At 36.6% G+C, this 15455-nt stretch overlaps 4 protein-coding genes across 4 annotated transcripts; 2 read left to right on the top strand and 2 right to left on the bottom strand.

Annotated features, from left to right (window-relative positions):
• Window positions 1–2457: 2457 nt before the first annotated feature.
• On the top strand, window positions 2458–6804 carry Mcm2 (DNA replication licensing factor Mcm2). The gene is made up of 15 exons (XM_076817504.1): window positions 2458–2700; window positions 3024–3196; window positions 3270–3433; window positions 3505–3587; window positions 3658–3840; window positions 3923–4134; window positions 4211–4403; window positions 4468–4671; window positions 4745–4976; window positions 5057–5307; window positions 5368–5532; window positions 5602–5895; window positions 5984–6166; window positions 6252–6407; window positions 6486–6804. Exons 1-15 carry the CDS (start codon window positions 2698–2700, stop codon window positions 6612–6614), a joined length of 2625 nt encoding a protein of 874 aa, XP_076673619.1. The 5' UTR covers window positions 2458–2697; the 3' UTR covers window positions 6615–6804.
• An 83-nt stretch (window positions 6805–6887) lies between these two features.
• Window positions 6888–8012, bottom strand: LOC143371840 (uncharacterized). Its single transcript, XM_076817500.1, has 3 exons — window positions 7863–8012; window positions 7527–7676; window positions 6888–7447 (listed from the first exon to the last, which is right to left on the bottom strand). Exons 1-3 carry the CDS (start codon window positions 7895–7897, stop codon window positions 7180–7182), a joined length of 453 nt encoding a protein of 150 aa, XP_076673615.1. The 5' UTR covers window positions 7898–8012; the 3' UTR covers window positions 6888–7179.
• Window positions 8013–8113: 101 nt separating this feature from the next.
• Window positions 8114–9977, top strand: LOC143371839 (uncharacterized). The gene is made up of 4 exons (XM_076817499.1): window positions 8114–8177; window positions 9242–9380; window positions 9470–9671; window positions 9753–9977. Exons 1-4 carry the CDS (start codon window positions 8132–8134, stop codon window positions 9852–9854), a joined length of 489 nt encoding a protein of 162 aa, XP_076673614.1. The 5' UTR covers window positions 8114–8131; the 3' UTR covers window positions 9855–9977.
• A 37-nt stretch (window positions 9978–10014) lies between these two features.
• LOC143371830 (leucine-rich repeat protein soc-2 homolog) lies at window positions 10015–15367 on the bottom strand. Its single transcript, XM_076817478.1, has one exon. It carries the CDS (start codon window positions 15204–15206, stop codon window positions 13374–13376), a length of 1833 nt encoding a protein of 610 aa, XP_076673593.1. The 5' UTR covers window positions 15207–15367; the 3' UTR covers window positions 10015–13373.
• Window positions 15368–15455: the final 88 nt, after the last annotated feature.

Raw genomic sequence — 15455 nt, 5'->3', positions numbered from 1 at the left:
GATTTATTTTATTTGATGCATTTCTTCGATGGGTTTAAATGATTTATTTCATTTTCGTGAATTTCTTCGATGGTTTTCTCTGATTCATTTCATCTCGTCGATGTCTTCGATGGTTTTCCCTGATTCATTTCATGTCTTCGATGGTTTTTCCTGATTTATTTCATCTCGTCGATGTCTTCGATGGTTTTCTCTGATTCATTTCATCTCGTCGATGTCTTCGATGGTTTTCCCTGATTCATATCATCTCGTCGATGTCTTCGATTGTTTTCCCTGATTCATTTCATCTCGTCTATGTCTTCGATGGTTTTTTGTGACTTCTGTCACTCTTTCCTTCAAGTACTTATCTCTGCGGTGGTTTTGCATGCTCGTGCGTGCTCTGCTGTTGGTCGAAATTATCTCGATCGTCTCCAACTCAATAAGCTTTTCCTTAATTTCTTTCCAGGCCGACCACACCGTTACTAACATATAGTAGTTGATTGTTTCAGCTTTTCAGGTTCACCGTTACTCGGGGAATGGAGTTAACAACACGATATATTTAAAAAGAAACTAGTGAAAAATGATAGTGAAAAGTGATCGTGCAAAGTGACAGTGAAAGAAGACATCTAAGGTAGGCTAGGCTAATTTATTATAGTATGAAGTATTTAAGGTCCCATGTAAAATTGCCAAGCAGTCACTAAATCATTAACTTTGTTGTTCGTTTATTGGCTCCTCATCTGTGATGAGGAGGTCACCGTTGCTTCCGTTTGCGGAAGCAAGTGACTGAGCATGGAATCGGTATGGGTGGATCAGTTTCATCCCTTGGTGTTCTTGTCCAAAGGGAAAAGTTTCGGGCGTAGGGGGTGCACCTTTTGGTACACTGCCTGCGTAAGTCACCCGGTTCGATTACCCAATCTCCGTGTTAGACGGCTTGAGTCAGGTCAAGTGTTTGCTCCTGACGAGTCGCATCGGAGCAACAGGAATCGTCTGGGAGGCGCCGAGCGCTTTTCCCTTTCGACTTGGACAGCAGGGTGGTAGGAACTGCGCCGTCCAATACTTGTTTCACGCTTACCCTTCGCCTTTCCTTCTTTCCTGAATTTCTTTTAATCGAGTGATTGCTTGGCAGTTCCCTAGATTCTATATCTAAACCGAAGGGATCGATGGAACTTTGTTTCCATCCATCTCTTTGGTTTAGTAGGCTTCATGTACAGGGAGATCGATGGAACTTTGATTCCATCTATCTCTCTACGGGTCTCCAAGCGCAGCAACCTCCTCGCGGTGAGACCTGGTAATCGGTGAGAACCGAGCCGATGGCTGCGATTGTCAAATATTCTAGTCGTATATAAGAATTTCTTTAACTTGCAATACTATGGTAGAATGTAAGAATAAAATATGTAACTTAAAATGTTGTTCGATTGTTCCTACCGAACCCCAGAACACGAATATAGTGTTAAGATGGAAGAATAAGTGCAAGTTGGAATATTTCAGCGAGATACTGGAACTGTTGAGTTTTTCACAATTTTTAAAGTCCTCTCTGCTTCAGCATTTTATTGAAATATACAAAGTTACAATTCCTTTGCGAGGTATTCCACGTTACATCATGAAAGCATGTCTTCCACAAATAATGTTGTTGTTTATATAAATTTGTATGTTAAATAAATTTGTTTTGCGTTAAATAAACCGGAATAGGACAGCAAGGTTAAAAGACGAATGTGATATCGTTTTATTTTCTTCCTCCGTTCTTTTCCGTTGAACGAAATATGTTCATAAGACGATTTTTAAATTGTTACTCTAACAGAAACATTTGTAAATCGCGGGCATTGACTCAAAACATAAACTAGTTTTACTCGTGCTTAATTCTAGTTCCTACCACGCGTAGCGTTACAATCTGTTTTGAGACTTCACCGGTAACGTTGCATGCGACACTAAAATGGCAAAGGGGGTCCTAGGACCCCCTAAACCGGCGACACAAAAATACATTGCTTGATAGGTCTATTCTATACCTCGTCTGTGCCAGGGATGACTGCTGACAACGCATTTGAACTTTTTTCAAAAGATTTTTCAAACTTTGAATAAATGTAGACTAAACTGTCCCACGTCCCACGATTCTGGCGACACTGCCTGGTCCCACCAGGTCCCACTTCCCACAATTACAGCATCACCGTGGCGGTGGCGGGCCACTTACTTTGATTATGCGCTTCTGATACTTTTGGGCTCCTGGTAGCAGGATCGAATGACACGAGGAAGTGGCAATTAGGGCGAAAGGGGACGCCATTTCGAAAAGAACAGAGATATTCAGGACACAAGTGGAAGTTTAGTTGAGAGGATCACCGCCAGACGGCTAAAGCGTTGAATGCTCTATATAAAATAAATAAATCTCTACAGCCCTCTTAAAAAATCTAAAGGAACAGTATCTTGCTACAGATGACTGCACAATGAGTTCTAGTCTCTTTCTGATAAATCTATTATTATACTTGAAATGATTTCAAATTTCCCTAGATCAAACGCATAGGTCATTATTCGATTGATTTTGAGCAATCGTGGCATGACTGTAGCGTGCTTGTGATCTAGACGATATTCCCGCCAATTTCTCTTGTTTGGTTTGATCTGAGTATAGTGTAAATAAAAGAATTAAAGAAGCATTATTCTGTGCCTGTATTATACTTCTGTTTACGTACTTACTAAAGTGCCGTTTATTTCGTTTATCCCGATATAAATACAATGGTAAGATATCTAAAATATGAAAGTAATATGTCGATGGCTTAATGCACAAATATTGTATGTCCACTTTTTGTGAAATTTTAATGTTTATATGAACTAAATAGTTCTTGACTGTTTCTTTATATTTCATAAATTTGTCAAAAATAATATTTTTCTTCATTGTATGCCCCTGAATCTTATGTACCATTGCATGTTTAAACCTGTTTTTCTGGAAAACGCAAAAAGTGGACATACAGTGTATATGTTTGTTGAAATAAGACCCATTTAATCCACTCCCCCATTAGATACGTGTTGCATATGAAAAACGTATTTCATGTACTTCTTAGGATGCTTCTAGTAGTTCTCCGGTACGCTCGTACAGGCTTGCAGAGGCAATGACATCGCCTGCGCCTGAAATGGATGAACCATTTGAAGATGAGTCCGAATTACTTGGTACAGACAACAATGTTAATCAGGAAGAGGGAGACGGAGAAGAATTATTTGGCGATAATATGGAAGAGTAGGATTGTTTCAGCCATCAGATTTTGGAAGAATTAAATGCATTTGGTCCTAACTTTGTTGTAATGTTCTAGCGATTATCGTCCTATGCCAGCTTTGGACAGATACGATCCAGATGTGGTCGACGACGAACAATACTCAGAAATGTCTCAGGGAGAACGCGCGGTTGCTGAAACAGCCATGCTTAAAAGAGACAGGGAAGCAGGCATTATCAGAGATGATAGATATCTGCTTTATGGTACATTTCGTTCTAGTAAAATTAATGCACTCTTTAAAATCTACTACAACATACGTGTCTATGCATTTAAGATGAAAGCGACGAGGACGAAGTGCAAGTGCGTAAGAGGCGTATGGCCGAGAAAGCTGCAACTGGTGAAATTGAGGATGCAGAAGCGAGTATCTCATACCTTGTTGTATTATGTAATATGTAATACAGTAGCATAATTTACTATTTCATTTTAGATGATCGAGTCTATTGAAAACTTGGAAGACACTAAAGGCCATTCAGTGAAGGAGTGGGTATCTATGCTGGGACCAAGGACCGAAATTTCTAATCGGTTCAAGAGCTTTTTACGTACTCATACCAATGCCAAAGGGCAATACATGTACAAAGAACGAATTCGTCATATGTGCGAGAGTAATCAAGTAATGTATCTTTTGTCGTAAGTTGCAACCGACGACAGTAATGACTTCGGATACAGGGGACATTTATTTTACTCTTCAACAGTCCAGCTTCACTATGGAGTTCCCTATTCTTGCTAGTAAAGAGCACGTTTTGGCTTACTTCTTGCCGGAGGCACCGTTTCAGATGTTGGAAATATTCGATGCTGTCGCAAAGGATCTGGTGCTGACCATTTTTCCCAGTTATGAAAGAGTTACGAGCGAAATTCACGTCCGAATATCCGAGTTACCTTTGATAGAAGAGATACGCACATTTAGGTAAACGATAGTCCACATATTAGACGGGATACTGCATATTAAAACGAGTAATAACAAAATTGATGATAAACGTTAGGAAGTTACATTTGAACCAGTTAGTGCGCACCCTGGGAGTTGTCACCGCGACAACAGGTGTATTACCGCAATTGTCCGTTGTGAAATACGATTGTACAAAGTGCGGTTACGTGCTTGGTCCGTTTGTTCAAAATCAGAATACCGAAGTTAAGCCCGGCTCGTGCCCCGAGTGCCAAAGCATTGGACCTTTTATGGTAAGGTCACTTTGTCTGCGCATAAAAATAACGCGTGTTACGATTATGTGAATGTTGATTACAGATTAACATGGAGCAAACGATATACAGAAACTATCAGAAAGTTACGGTCCAAGAATCACCGGGTAAAATCCCTGCGGGACGTATACCTCGAAGTAAGGAATGCATTCTTTTGTCAGATCTGTGCGATCGTTGTAAACCTGGAGACGAAGTGGACGTCACCGCTATTTACACGAATAGCTACGATGGTTCTTTAAATACAGAACAGGTAAAGAAATATACTCGCGTATAATCATTTCGAGAGCTTCGTTGTCGATTAAATAGCATTTGTTTCGTATAAGGGCTTCCCAGTGTTTGCGACAGTTCTGCTTGCTAATCACTTGCACGTGAAAGACTCCAAAGATATTGTAGAATCCTTGACGGAGGAAGATATCAGCAGCATTATTAAATTAAGCAAAGATCATCGAATTGTCGAGCGCATTGTTGCGAGCATCGCACCTTCGATCTATGGGCATGATTATATAAAACGGGCATTAGCATTGGCAATATTTGGCGGCGAACCGAAGAATCCTGGTACTTCAAGCTTTCAATACTATTTGCCGATGGTCCCTTTTCATATTGCTGAGCTCAATAGTAATCTTCTAACTAAACAGGTGATAAGCATAAAATAAGGGGCGACATTAACGTGTTACTATGTGGAGACCCAGGAACAGCTAAGTCTCAGTTTTTGAAATATGTTGAACAAACTGCGCCGCGATCGGTATTTACTACGGGTCAAGGGGCTTCGGCGGTTGGTTTAACTGCTTTTGTAAGAAAATCGCCGACGACTCGGGAATGGACTTTAGAAGCTGGTGCCTTAGTCCTTGCCGATCATGGAATTTGTCTCATCGACGAGTTCGATAAGGTAAACCATTTGCTTCTGTCGAGCATCCGTAATGGAGTGTGATTGTGATTGTATTTCCAGATGACCGATCAAGATAGAACGTCTATTCACGAAGCTATGGAGCAACAAAGTATTTCTATTTCGAAAGTAGGGATCGTCGCGTCGCTTCACGCTAGGTGCTCGGTAATAGCCGCATCAAATCCTATTGGGGGAAGATATGATGCTAGCATGACGTTTTCGGAAAACGTAAGAGACAACATATAATCGATAGAAGAATACGATAAACCAGAGTTACATATATATTTCTTCGTATAGGTAGACCTCTCGGAACCAATACTGTCTCGTTTCGATATCCTTTGCGTGGTAAAAGATGAAATAGATCCTATGCAGGATCGGCATATGGCTAAATTTGTCGTGAACTCTCACATGAGGCATCATCCGACAAATAAAGCAATGCCTGCGGAAGATAATGCAAACGACATATCTATCCCCCAAGACCTTTTAAAGAAATATGTAGTTTATTCGAAACAAAATGTTCATCCTAAATTAACAAACATTGATCAAGATAAAGTGGCGAAATTGTACAGTCAGTTAAGGCAAGAGAGTTTGGTGAGTTACGAACATGTACATTGGTAAACTTCATCGTCGTTACACTACCACTGCATAGTACTACGCTATACCAGTCTTAATGATTTAGGCCACTGGAAGTTTACCGATTACCGTACGACACATAGAAAGTATTATACGTATGGCCGAGTCCAGCGCTAAAATGCATCTACGCGATCACGTTCAAGAAAGTGATATTAATCTTGCCATTAGAATGATGCTCGAGAGCTTCGTTGATACACAGAAATTCTCGGTGATGAAGAGCATGCGACAGGTAAATGTTTCAGTTCTAATTCGCGAATATATTTACCATAATTGCATTGAAATCGTACTAATAAGTTTCTTCTTACTTTTTAAAGACATTCCAGAAATACTTATCATATAAAAAAGATCACAGCGAGCTTCTGTATTATATACTACGACAAGTGACGTTGGATACTTTAGCATTCCAAAAAGCTATACACGGAAGTCGCGTTTCAACCATCGAGGTCCCGGAAAAGGACCTTTTGGATCGGGTACGAATAGCTAATTTTCACCGCGTTTCGCTGCGTACCCATATGAACATTCGACTGAAATTTTCATTTCGTTTCCAGGCCAAACAAATCGACATTTACAATCTTCGTCCGTTTTACGAAACCGATGTCTTCAAATCAAATAACTTCGTTTATGATTCAAAGAGGAAAGTAATAATACAAACGATCCCTGAAAGTATGGATGACTGAATGAAACATTCGACGTAATACGAACCCAAATTGCTGTTTTATTTACATCGTGATACTGTTTATACGAAGACCATTTTTACAACCGGCTATACTTTCGTCCGATAATGTAATTAAGAATTTACTTTGTGTATTAAATCTTTTATATTTATACCTTGTATTCGTGGTTTTATAATAAACGTTTCTTATTTTATGTAAGTTTTGGTACAAAATACTCCTTTCTGTTACAAGCAATTAGTACACTAGGTAGGAATCGGTAATAGAATATAATGTTGTAACTGCCAAGCCTCGTAAAAATTCCATGTCATTTGTATACATATTTTACATGTAAGTACCTTAGCTATCTCAATTTTGTACAATGCAATTATACATATATTTATAGTATAGGGATCGGTGAAGAATTTTATACATACTTTTTAAAAAATTAATATATCTACCGTGAGGTTCTTGTTTCTTATCTAAAATCGCCCGGATACAGTCTTTGTGAAAAATAGAAACATTGCTTTACAAAGTGAATAAAGAATATATTGTATAGTCAAAACATTGCCGTTTAAGCTTACCATAAATATTACTTACTCTTCGAACAGTTATTACTGCTGCTACTTCCACTAGTACAACTACTGCCACTGCTAATACTACTACTGCCACTGCTAATACTAGAAACACTGTCATTAGAGTCCAATTCACTGTCCGAGGATGAGCTACTACTACTGCTATCATTACTGCTGCTAGAGCTGCTGTTATCAGCGCTAGAATTTGTATCACTGGAACTGCTAGAAGCCTTCTTCATTTTCTTCTGTAAACGGCTCTTCTTAACTTCCTTCTTCTGCTCCTCCCTGCAAAAGTTTGCAACGTTCCACGTTATGGTTCAACCGTTCACACGCGTATCAACCTACTTATTTCTACCGGACTTACGTATTAGAATCTTCCTGTGTCTTCAAAGCCTTCTTCAATTGCGTAGTACGCGAAGATCTGTGTACATACTTCCTTTTTCCTTTGCATTCATAACTCCAATGTCCTAATTCCAGACATTTCTGACATCGCATTCCTTGCGGATATGGATTGCTGAAGTCATTGAAATAGAGAACGTTTATAAAAAATTGTCATATTATCACGCTATGATACTGCTCCAATTGTTTTACTTGTACTACATTCCCACGAAAGACGCTGAGAGATAAGTATGTACGTAATCCATGAAGTACATTTGATACACACACGAATTACATACAAGCATCTAACTTTTATACTCACTTTTTCTTCAACATTTTTAAGCCGTTCGTACTCATCTTATGCTTATGTTCATGCTTCGGAATTTGAAATAGATCGACGATTTACGCCGAGATATGGGAGAGCCTTGCAGAGAGTTTGTTTACATGCGAAGACAGGTTACTTTTCGATGCTGTTCGCCGCGCCATAACGCAAACGTAATTACTTTTGAAGATATTTGGTAGGACAGTTAAACACGTTTTAACGGAAACCGCCAATCAGGGGTCATATATTATATTCCTGTTAAAATTAAGATGGAGAATGCAAACTTCTTTGAACTTGGATATTTCATTAATAATCGTTAGTATATCCATCTGTATTTTGTAGGAATTAGGGAGTGTCATGACTTCTGTAGATAATAAGGAAAGCCAAACGCGCGATTTACGTTTAATGGAATATGTTAGTAAGAATGTGGAGTTGAAAGTTATTAAAAGTGTATTGAACACAAATTATGATATACTTGAGCGAAAAGAGGCGGCATTAAGGGAAGAATGCACGAAATTGGTAAACATTCGATGAACCGAGAACTAATAAAAAAATTTAAAAAAAAATTAAAACCGACTTCAAAAAAAAAAATGCACTAAAAAGAGAAAAATAATTTTCTTACTTATTTAATCTACGGCTTTCATTTTTTTTTAATTCGGCGCCAGATTTAGACAGTGCAAATGATGAGGCCCCGACTTAAAAAATATGAAAGCCGTAAATTAAATAAGTAAAAAAATTATTTTTCTCTTTTTAGTGTATTTTAATTTTCTTTTAAGTCGATTTTAATTTTTTTTTAAATTTTTTTATATTTAATTTTTTAGTTTTATATGTATTGACACAACATGCTGAGGGGATGTGCGCGTACGTACATAAAATAATAATTAGGTGACACTAGTCTTTATTATTAACCAAAACTGGAAAAATATTGGGCCAATATTGATGAAATGTAGGATGGGACCACCGGGGCATCCCCCTCTTTCGAATAAAAAAAAAGATTATCAAAATCGGTCCATATGCTGAGAAGTTATGCGGGGACAAACATAAAAAGAAAGAAAAATACAAACGCGTCGAATCTATAACCTCCTCCTTTTTGAAGTCGATTGAACATGCATACATACATGATATATACGAAGATTGAATGCCTGAATTAAAAAATGCATAATGCTTTTCATAGGATAACGTAAATAACAGTGTCTGGGCTTTAGAAGACAAATTTTGTAGCGAAATATGGAGTTTCTCTTTGGGGCATAATTTTAATGCTTTCTTCGATTACTATCCTGTCGTTATGGAAGTAATTAAGCCTCATGAATGTAAATACGATCTTGCGATACAAAATCCCATAGACAATATTGATGTATCTAAACAAAATATACTTGCAGAATTAAAACGCGATATTGATATTATTAAAAATGAGATGACGCTCGTTCGTAACAAAAACATTGAAGAAAATATAAGAAATGCTACAATTACTTTAAATGATTTAAGATCATTATCAGAAGAAATATTAGACATCCTGAGGTACTGTTATTAAGCGCCTTATCGCAAATATAATTTCTATTACTTTCAGTCAAAATAATTACTTGCATTTGTGTGCATATAAATTTTAGATCAATCAGTACGTTAGAAAATTCTCAGAATATTTGTAATATAGCTACACATCAAGAGCCAAATAGTACAAGCACAAGCAAAGAATTCATGAGTGCTAAAAAACTGTTTAAAAGACCCAATACGCGTGCTTGTGTGGCAGTTGGAAAAAAGCCCACAACTACTGTAAACAAAATAATTGAGAGACCTAAAGAAGTACACAGCGTATGTTACAATAATATGCTTGGTAGTTTTAAAACTTCATTAAAATTGTAAGGATTACATTAAGTATATTTCAAATTGCAGTGCCACAAAGTAAAAGATAAGACAAAGCTTGGCAAATTTGTCATGAAAGAACATAGCCTGGTTTCTCTTAAATTTGAACGCGAACTGAGGAAATTAGAATAACACAAAATATATCGCCAAAGATCATTTTCTCATGCATATGACTGCAATGTTATTTTATAATTATGTTCCACATGAACTGTAATAAATTTTTATCCAATAAAAAATCTTGTTTATTTCAACAATCCAGCTTTAATAAAGAAAAAATTTGAAAGTCAGCAAATGTGTATAGCATGTTCATGTATTTAGAAATATACAGCATCCTATATAATTAGTCATATACATTGAATTACATTAATATTATGATTCTGAAATTATACACGTAATATCGCACTTGATAGACTATTCGACAGGATTACAATTTAAGAATAGCTAGTCATTTTTAATTTCCATATAAATTTAAACATCTTTCGATCATAGTACAGTGTGTAACTTACGTATTTTAAAACTGTTAAACAGTTTATCACAACAACTTGTATTGTAGCACTCCTTTTGGCAACTCTTTCATATGTTCTGAAGTTTATTTAATAGTTTAAAACATATTAAACACACACGCACACACACACGTATATATGTACTGTTGATAAAACAATTTGACGAAACGATACTACATTTGCAACATTTTGAACGTGCCTTTAGTAACAAAGATAAATGTTGCATGATATTTTACAAATTATATGCACGATTACTATCAGATACTATCTTAAAACATGAAATAACACGAATTCTATAAATTGACATCAATTGTGACTTTTAATAATTCGAGTTATCATTTAGTCGTGCAAAACATCAGTTTGATTTCATACACAGAAGTTATAATTAACTACGAAAGATATTCCAACGTGAAATTAAGCAGAATCTCATTTGTGCAACGTCGGTCTTTTCTATTTCATGGACAAATTGTAGAAGTTCGAAAAACAATGTTTAATGTAAATACATGTGGGGATCAGGAACCCCCAACTATAAGAGAGGGTACGGAAAAACCAAGATCGGGGGAATCGGCGGAAGCCGAAGTGGCTAAGGCGGTTGGCCAGCACGCAACGAAATCTGGAGATCGCGGGTTCGGGTCCCCCCCGTGCTTTCCCTTTTTCCGTGATCCTACATACATTATACGATGTGGTTTATTAATATTCTTCGAACATAACTAGTGTAGAAAAATTGCAAATAGACATGTAACAAATCATACATTTACATACACTGGTGAATAATTATGTAATAGACATACTCTCCATTAATTATAATTAAGAGTTTGCTAAGTTCCATTTAACGCTTGAAATACTTCAACATACTTTCAATAGTAACGATCTCGCGCTCCTTATTTTTTTATTATAAATTGTAACGACTCGTGGGAATTGAATCAGAATCCATAAATATTAGTGCAATTAACTTATCCGCAAACACTAAACTGTTTTAATACTTGCGATCTCTATCGACAACATCACATATATAAAAACTATACTTCCGATACATAGAAACAGTGCTCGCTAAATAAAAGGATACTTGTAAATTCCATAATTTACAGAACATTAATACAATATCATTTACGATCCACATAAAATAGTGTTAATGATTTTTAAATTTTTTATTGCACAGCCATTGCATCATAAAAGAAATTACGAATTAAATTTATATATTTATCAATGAATTACTATGTTGTAAATGAAAAAAGATAGTATACTACGTAATATTGTTTATTCACTTCAATCTGTGCATGGAGGTGTGTATATATATAAATATATATATATATATGTTTAAAAAATCAATATGCCCTTTGCTATAAATAAAATCTAATCAATTATTACAATCGCGATTATAATGCACAAGTGTATACGTATAGAAAAATTCTTTTAAAGTAATTAACTTACAGACATCCATAATTCACTATGTTGTTAATTATTATTCATATTGGCACTATTTACTTGTGCACACCAAATAGAATAAAGAACATTCTTTTAATTACACCCAGAAACTCCATTTATGGAACTTAGCAAGAAATAATCTTATAATAATACGATGCTAAGTAGTACTAGATAATTGTATGCTTATGTTTGGCAGCTCCTTAATCCGATGCGAGCACATTAATGATTCGATTAAAAATTTCAATTAGACTAATTAATAGAATTACAATTTACTAATCAATTAAAATAACACACGCGTCATTTAAAATAGAACTGCTTCGCGCGAGTATACATTTAGACGTATTTTATAATTGCCACCGATTATTGCAACTTATAGAACGGATGTTTGTAAAAGTAAAAATTACCGTGAAAACATAGTGCTATTATCATATATGCTTCTCTCACGATACATGTTTCATTTTTCTTTTATAGTAGTTCAGGGTGCTTAAATATAAAATTCTTTATGTTTAGTCTTAGAAATAAGAAAATAATACATCGTTCGTTACAGTCTGCTAAATTATATAAGTAGATATCTCTCATATTTCGGAAGAGCAGCTTCTCTTTAAAACCTTTTATAATTAAAGCTCCCCTTATAACTCATAATATAACATGCTACAAAATAATCAATGATACACAAGCTTCATACTACAATACAGTGCCAATTTATCGTTATACGTCCTTTTAATTCTGTCGGCAAAATATTTCATTTATATGGCAACCAGCAGCAATAACTAAAATATTAATTCATTGATGCCGATTCTTAACTTTATACTTCCTTTAATTGAATATTATCTCACTCCAGTATATTTAATACAGTTCACAAAATAATAATTCTATGTATATGTGTATATATAATTATATATGTATATCTACGGACAGTATTATCAGGTATCTCTGTATAACAAAATTGTGAACTCAACGAATCTGCTATGGCATATTCAAATGATAGATATTAATTTCAGAAATTATAAGACAACCATAACGCATACTGTAATGCAAAATAGTGATAAAGCACGTCACGTGCAAATTAAGATATATTACATTAATTATTGTTACTGTACGTATTAAATAATATACATAAAAGAAATGAAATAGATGAATTGTCATAAACTATATATACTCTATGTTATATTAATAAAATGTCAGTATAATTTGTGTTATTATCGTATTCAAAATATTGTTACGGGTTCTTATCGCGATTCCTCTGTTTCCAATTTTGTAATATATCTATGCATATTGTAATAAAATTGTAATAAATATATCATCGTATACAGTTATAAATCGAGATTGTCAGATGTTAGTTGTTAAACAGTCAACAATAAACAGTCTGATAGGGAACTGCTCTCGAAACCTGTGAATTATCAAATTATATCCTACTGTTTTAGTAATAATATCTGCGATTCCTTAAAGTGCCTGATTCGCACGTTAAACCCGTAACAATGTTTCTTCTCTTTATAATGAAAATGTATCGCAAACGTGCGTTATTTAATTGTATGAGAATACAAATATATGCACATTTTCATATATAGTGTATCGATAATCTTCGTATAAGTTCTTATTGATGTGAGATCATTATGGTGAGAATTTAAGTTAATAAATATTCGTATCAAATATCATTTGTTTTTGTATCACTCTGATTAAGAATCGACATCTAAGTCATATAGGATAGAGTTTCCTAATTTTGTTACATGGATCGATAAGGTCCTTGCATTTTTAAAAACTGAATTACTAGAGAAGGGCCTCCCGCGACTATTTCTGCCGGGATTTGGGAAAGTGGACAATTTTCAATTGACATTATACTGAGATTTGTGCACAAAGCCAATTCGAATGGTAAATTGTGCAAGTTCGCGTTATCGTTTACGTAGAGAGAATCTAAATTTTCTAAGGTGCCAATCTCTTCGGGTAGATAGTTAAGATTATTTTCTCCTACGCTTAAGTATGTTAAATTCGTCAGATGGCCGATAGCTCTTGGTAAAGAAATTACTTGATTAGATTGCAAAATTAACTTTTGCAAGTCTCTTAGGAAACCGATTTCATTGGGTAAGGACTCGATTCTATTCTCCTCGAGATCTAAAACTCTGAGCTTGCGTAAGTTCGCTATGCTGGCAGGAATCCGTTTCAACAGATTATTAGAAAGTATTAAGATTTCTAAATTCTGAAGGCATTGAATGTCATCTGGGATTTTCATAAGCTGATTGGTGCCCAAATTTAATTCGACCATATTAACCCATGTACCGATATCTAATGGCAAAGCGGTCAGCTGATTCTCCTTCATATTTAATTTCGTCAGATTCTTCGCTCTAGAGAAAATGCCGTAGGGTATTTTATCGATCTTGTTGTGTTCTAGATTGATGGAATAAACGTTGGTAAACTGAGCTGGTCCCCCCGACGGATACGAGGTGAAAGCATTCCTAGACAATGTGATTGTTGTCAAGTCGGAGAGGCTCGCGAGCAATCCGTCCGGTAACTGAGACACTTGATTACCTTCCACGCTAAACTCGTCCATTAATTTACAATTCGCCAGCGACTTGGGGATATTGGTTAATCTGTTGTATCTAAGTCCTAATCTCGTTAAGGATACCAGATTCCCAATTGTATCTGGAATATCCAGAAGCTCGTTGTGTTGCAGATCAAGCGTGGACAGTTGGTCGCAATTTCCAATCTCTTCGGGTAAATGCTCCAGGTGATTATGAGACACGTCGAACGTTATCAGATTGACCAACTTGCCGATACCAGCGGGAAGTTTCCTGATCTTGTTCTCCCTCAAGCTTAGCATCGTCAAGCTCGTCAAGTTCCTTATGTTGTCGCTCACATATCTGACACGATTGAAGCGCAAGAATAGAGTGGTAAGATTCGTCAACTTGTAAACAACATCGGGTATCTCGCTGAGCTTGTTATGCCTCAGGTCGAGGACTCTCAGCGACTTCAGATTCTCCAACGTGTCTGGCAGGCTGGTAAGAGAATTCTCGCTCAGGGCCAGTGTCTCTAAATTCGCGAGGCAGCCTATTTCCGGCGGTAATGTGACGAGCTTGTTACCATAGAGGTAAAACTCCACTAAATGCGTCAGGTCTCGTACCGTGTTCGGCAGATTGGTGATGCTGGATTTACTCAGATCCAGCCGCTTCACGCACTCCTCTCTGCATCTCGTGAACTCCTTGGAGACGTCTAAGTCGGCTTGTATCGGTTTCCCTTTCTTCGTGGTCGGTTTCGGTTTATTCGACTCTGGATGCTTGACAGTTACCGTCTTCTTGGTGTCCGGGCCAGCTATGGACGCCGACGACAATTTCTTCTCCTTCGTGTGCTCTTTGCCGTCCCGCAGGACGTCCACGTCCTCAGGCATGTCGCCGGCTGTACAGGTGGTTAGACCGCAGCCTTCCAGATACTCAGGTATATCCTGTTCCTTCATGTAAAGGGTCGGAAGACTGTCTTCGAGGTCTTCGCGGTCCCTCTTCACCTCCGACAAACACACCGTTGAAATGTTACCCACACCTGTCCAGTATTTGCTCGACTTTTTCATAACCTAATACCTATCGTAACTACGATTACTTCTGCGCGTATACCTTCCGCGTATTTCTACGACATGATACACTTTTCAAAGCTTTCGTACATCACAAGTATTGACATATCGATGTCACATCCACTGCATATAGCGCAAACGCAAAACGGCTGATAGAGGGCTCGACCAACGACGAATGCCTGGCAACCGTTGGAAAAGTCATCGAATAAAAGACTTGTATTTCCATCAGTTTCCATGTACCTACAATAT

This window comes from Andrena cerasifolii, chromosome 7 (assembly GCF_050908995.1).
Source record: "Andrena cerasifolii isolate SP2316 chromosome 7, iyAndCera1_principal, whole genome shotgun sequence".
NCBI classification, from domain to species: Eukaryota; Metazoa; Arthropoda; class Insecta; order Hymenoptera; family Andrenidae; genus Andrena; species Andrena cerasifolii.
Note: the sequence above shows the minus strand (reverse complement) of the source record. Positions and strands in the feature narration are given on the sequence as shown.

Excerpts from the sequence above, each read along its gene's own strand:
- LOC143371839 (XM_076817499.1), top strand. The coding sequence starts at position 8,132 with ATGGAGAATGCAAACTTCTTTGAACTTGGATATTTCATTAATAATC. Across the intron at positions 9,381-9,469 it reads GAAATATTAGACATCCTGAG|ATCAATCAGTACGTTAGAAA; the intron begins GTACTGTTATTA and ends TATAAATTTTAG. Across the intron at positions 9,672-9,752 it reads GACCTAAAGAAGTACACAGC|TGCCACAAAGTAAAAGATAA; the intron begins GTATGTTACAAT and ends TTCAAATTGCAG.
- LOC143371830 (XM_076817478.1), bottom strand. The coding sequence starts at position 15,206 with ATGAAAAAGTCGAGCAAATACTGGACAGGTGTGGGTAACATTTCAACG.
- Mcm2 (XM_076817504.1), top strand. Across the intron at positions 5,308-5,367 it reads TCATCGACGAGTTCGATAAG|ATGACCGATCAAGATAGAAC; the intron begins GTAAACCATTTG and ends TTGTATTTCCAG. Across the intron at positions 5,533-5,601 it reads GCATGACGTTTTCGGAAAAC|GTAGACCTCTCGGAACCAAT; the intron begins GTAAGAGACAAC and ends TTCTTCGTATAG.
- LOC143371840 (XM_076817500.1), bottom strand. The coding sequence starts at position 7,897 with ATGAGTACGAACGGCTTAAAAATGTTGAAGAAAAA. Across the intron at positions 7,677-7,862 it reads TTAAAAATGTTGAAGAAAAA|CAATCCATATCCGCAAGGAA; the intron begins GTGAGTATAAAA and ends CAATGACTTCAG. Across the intron at positions 7,448-7,526 it reads ACACAGGAAGATTCTAATAC|GGAGGAGCAGAAGAAGGAAG; the intron begins GTAAGTCCGGTA and ends AAACTTTTGCAG.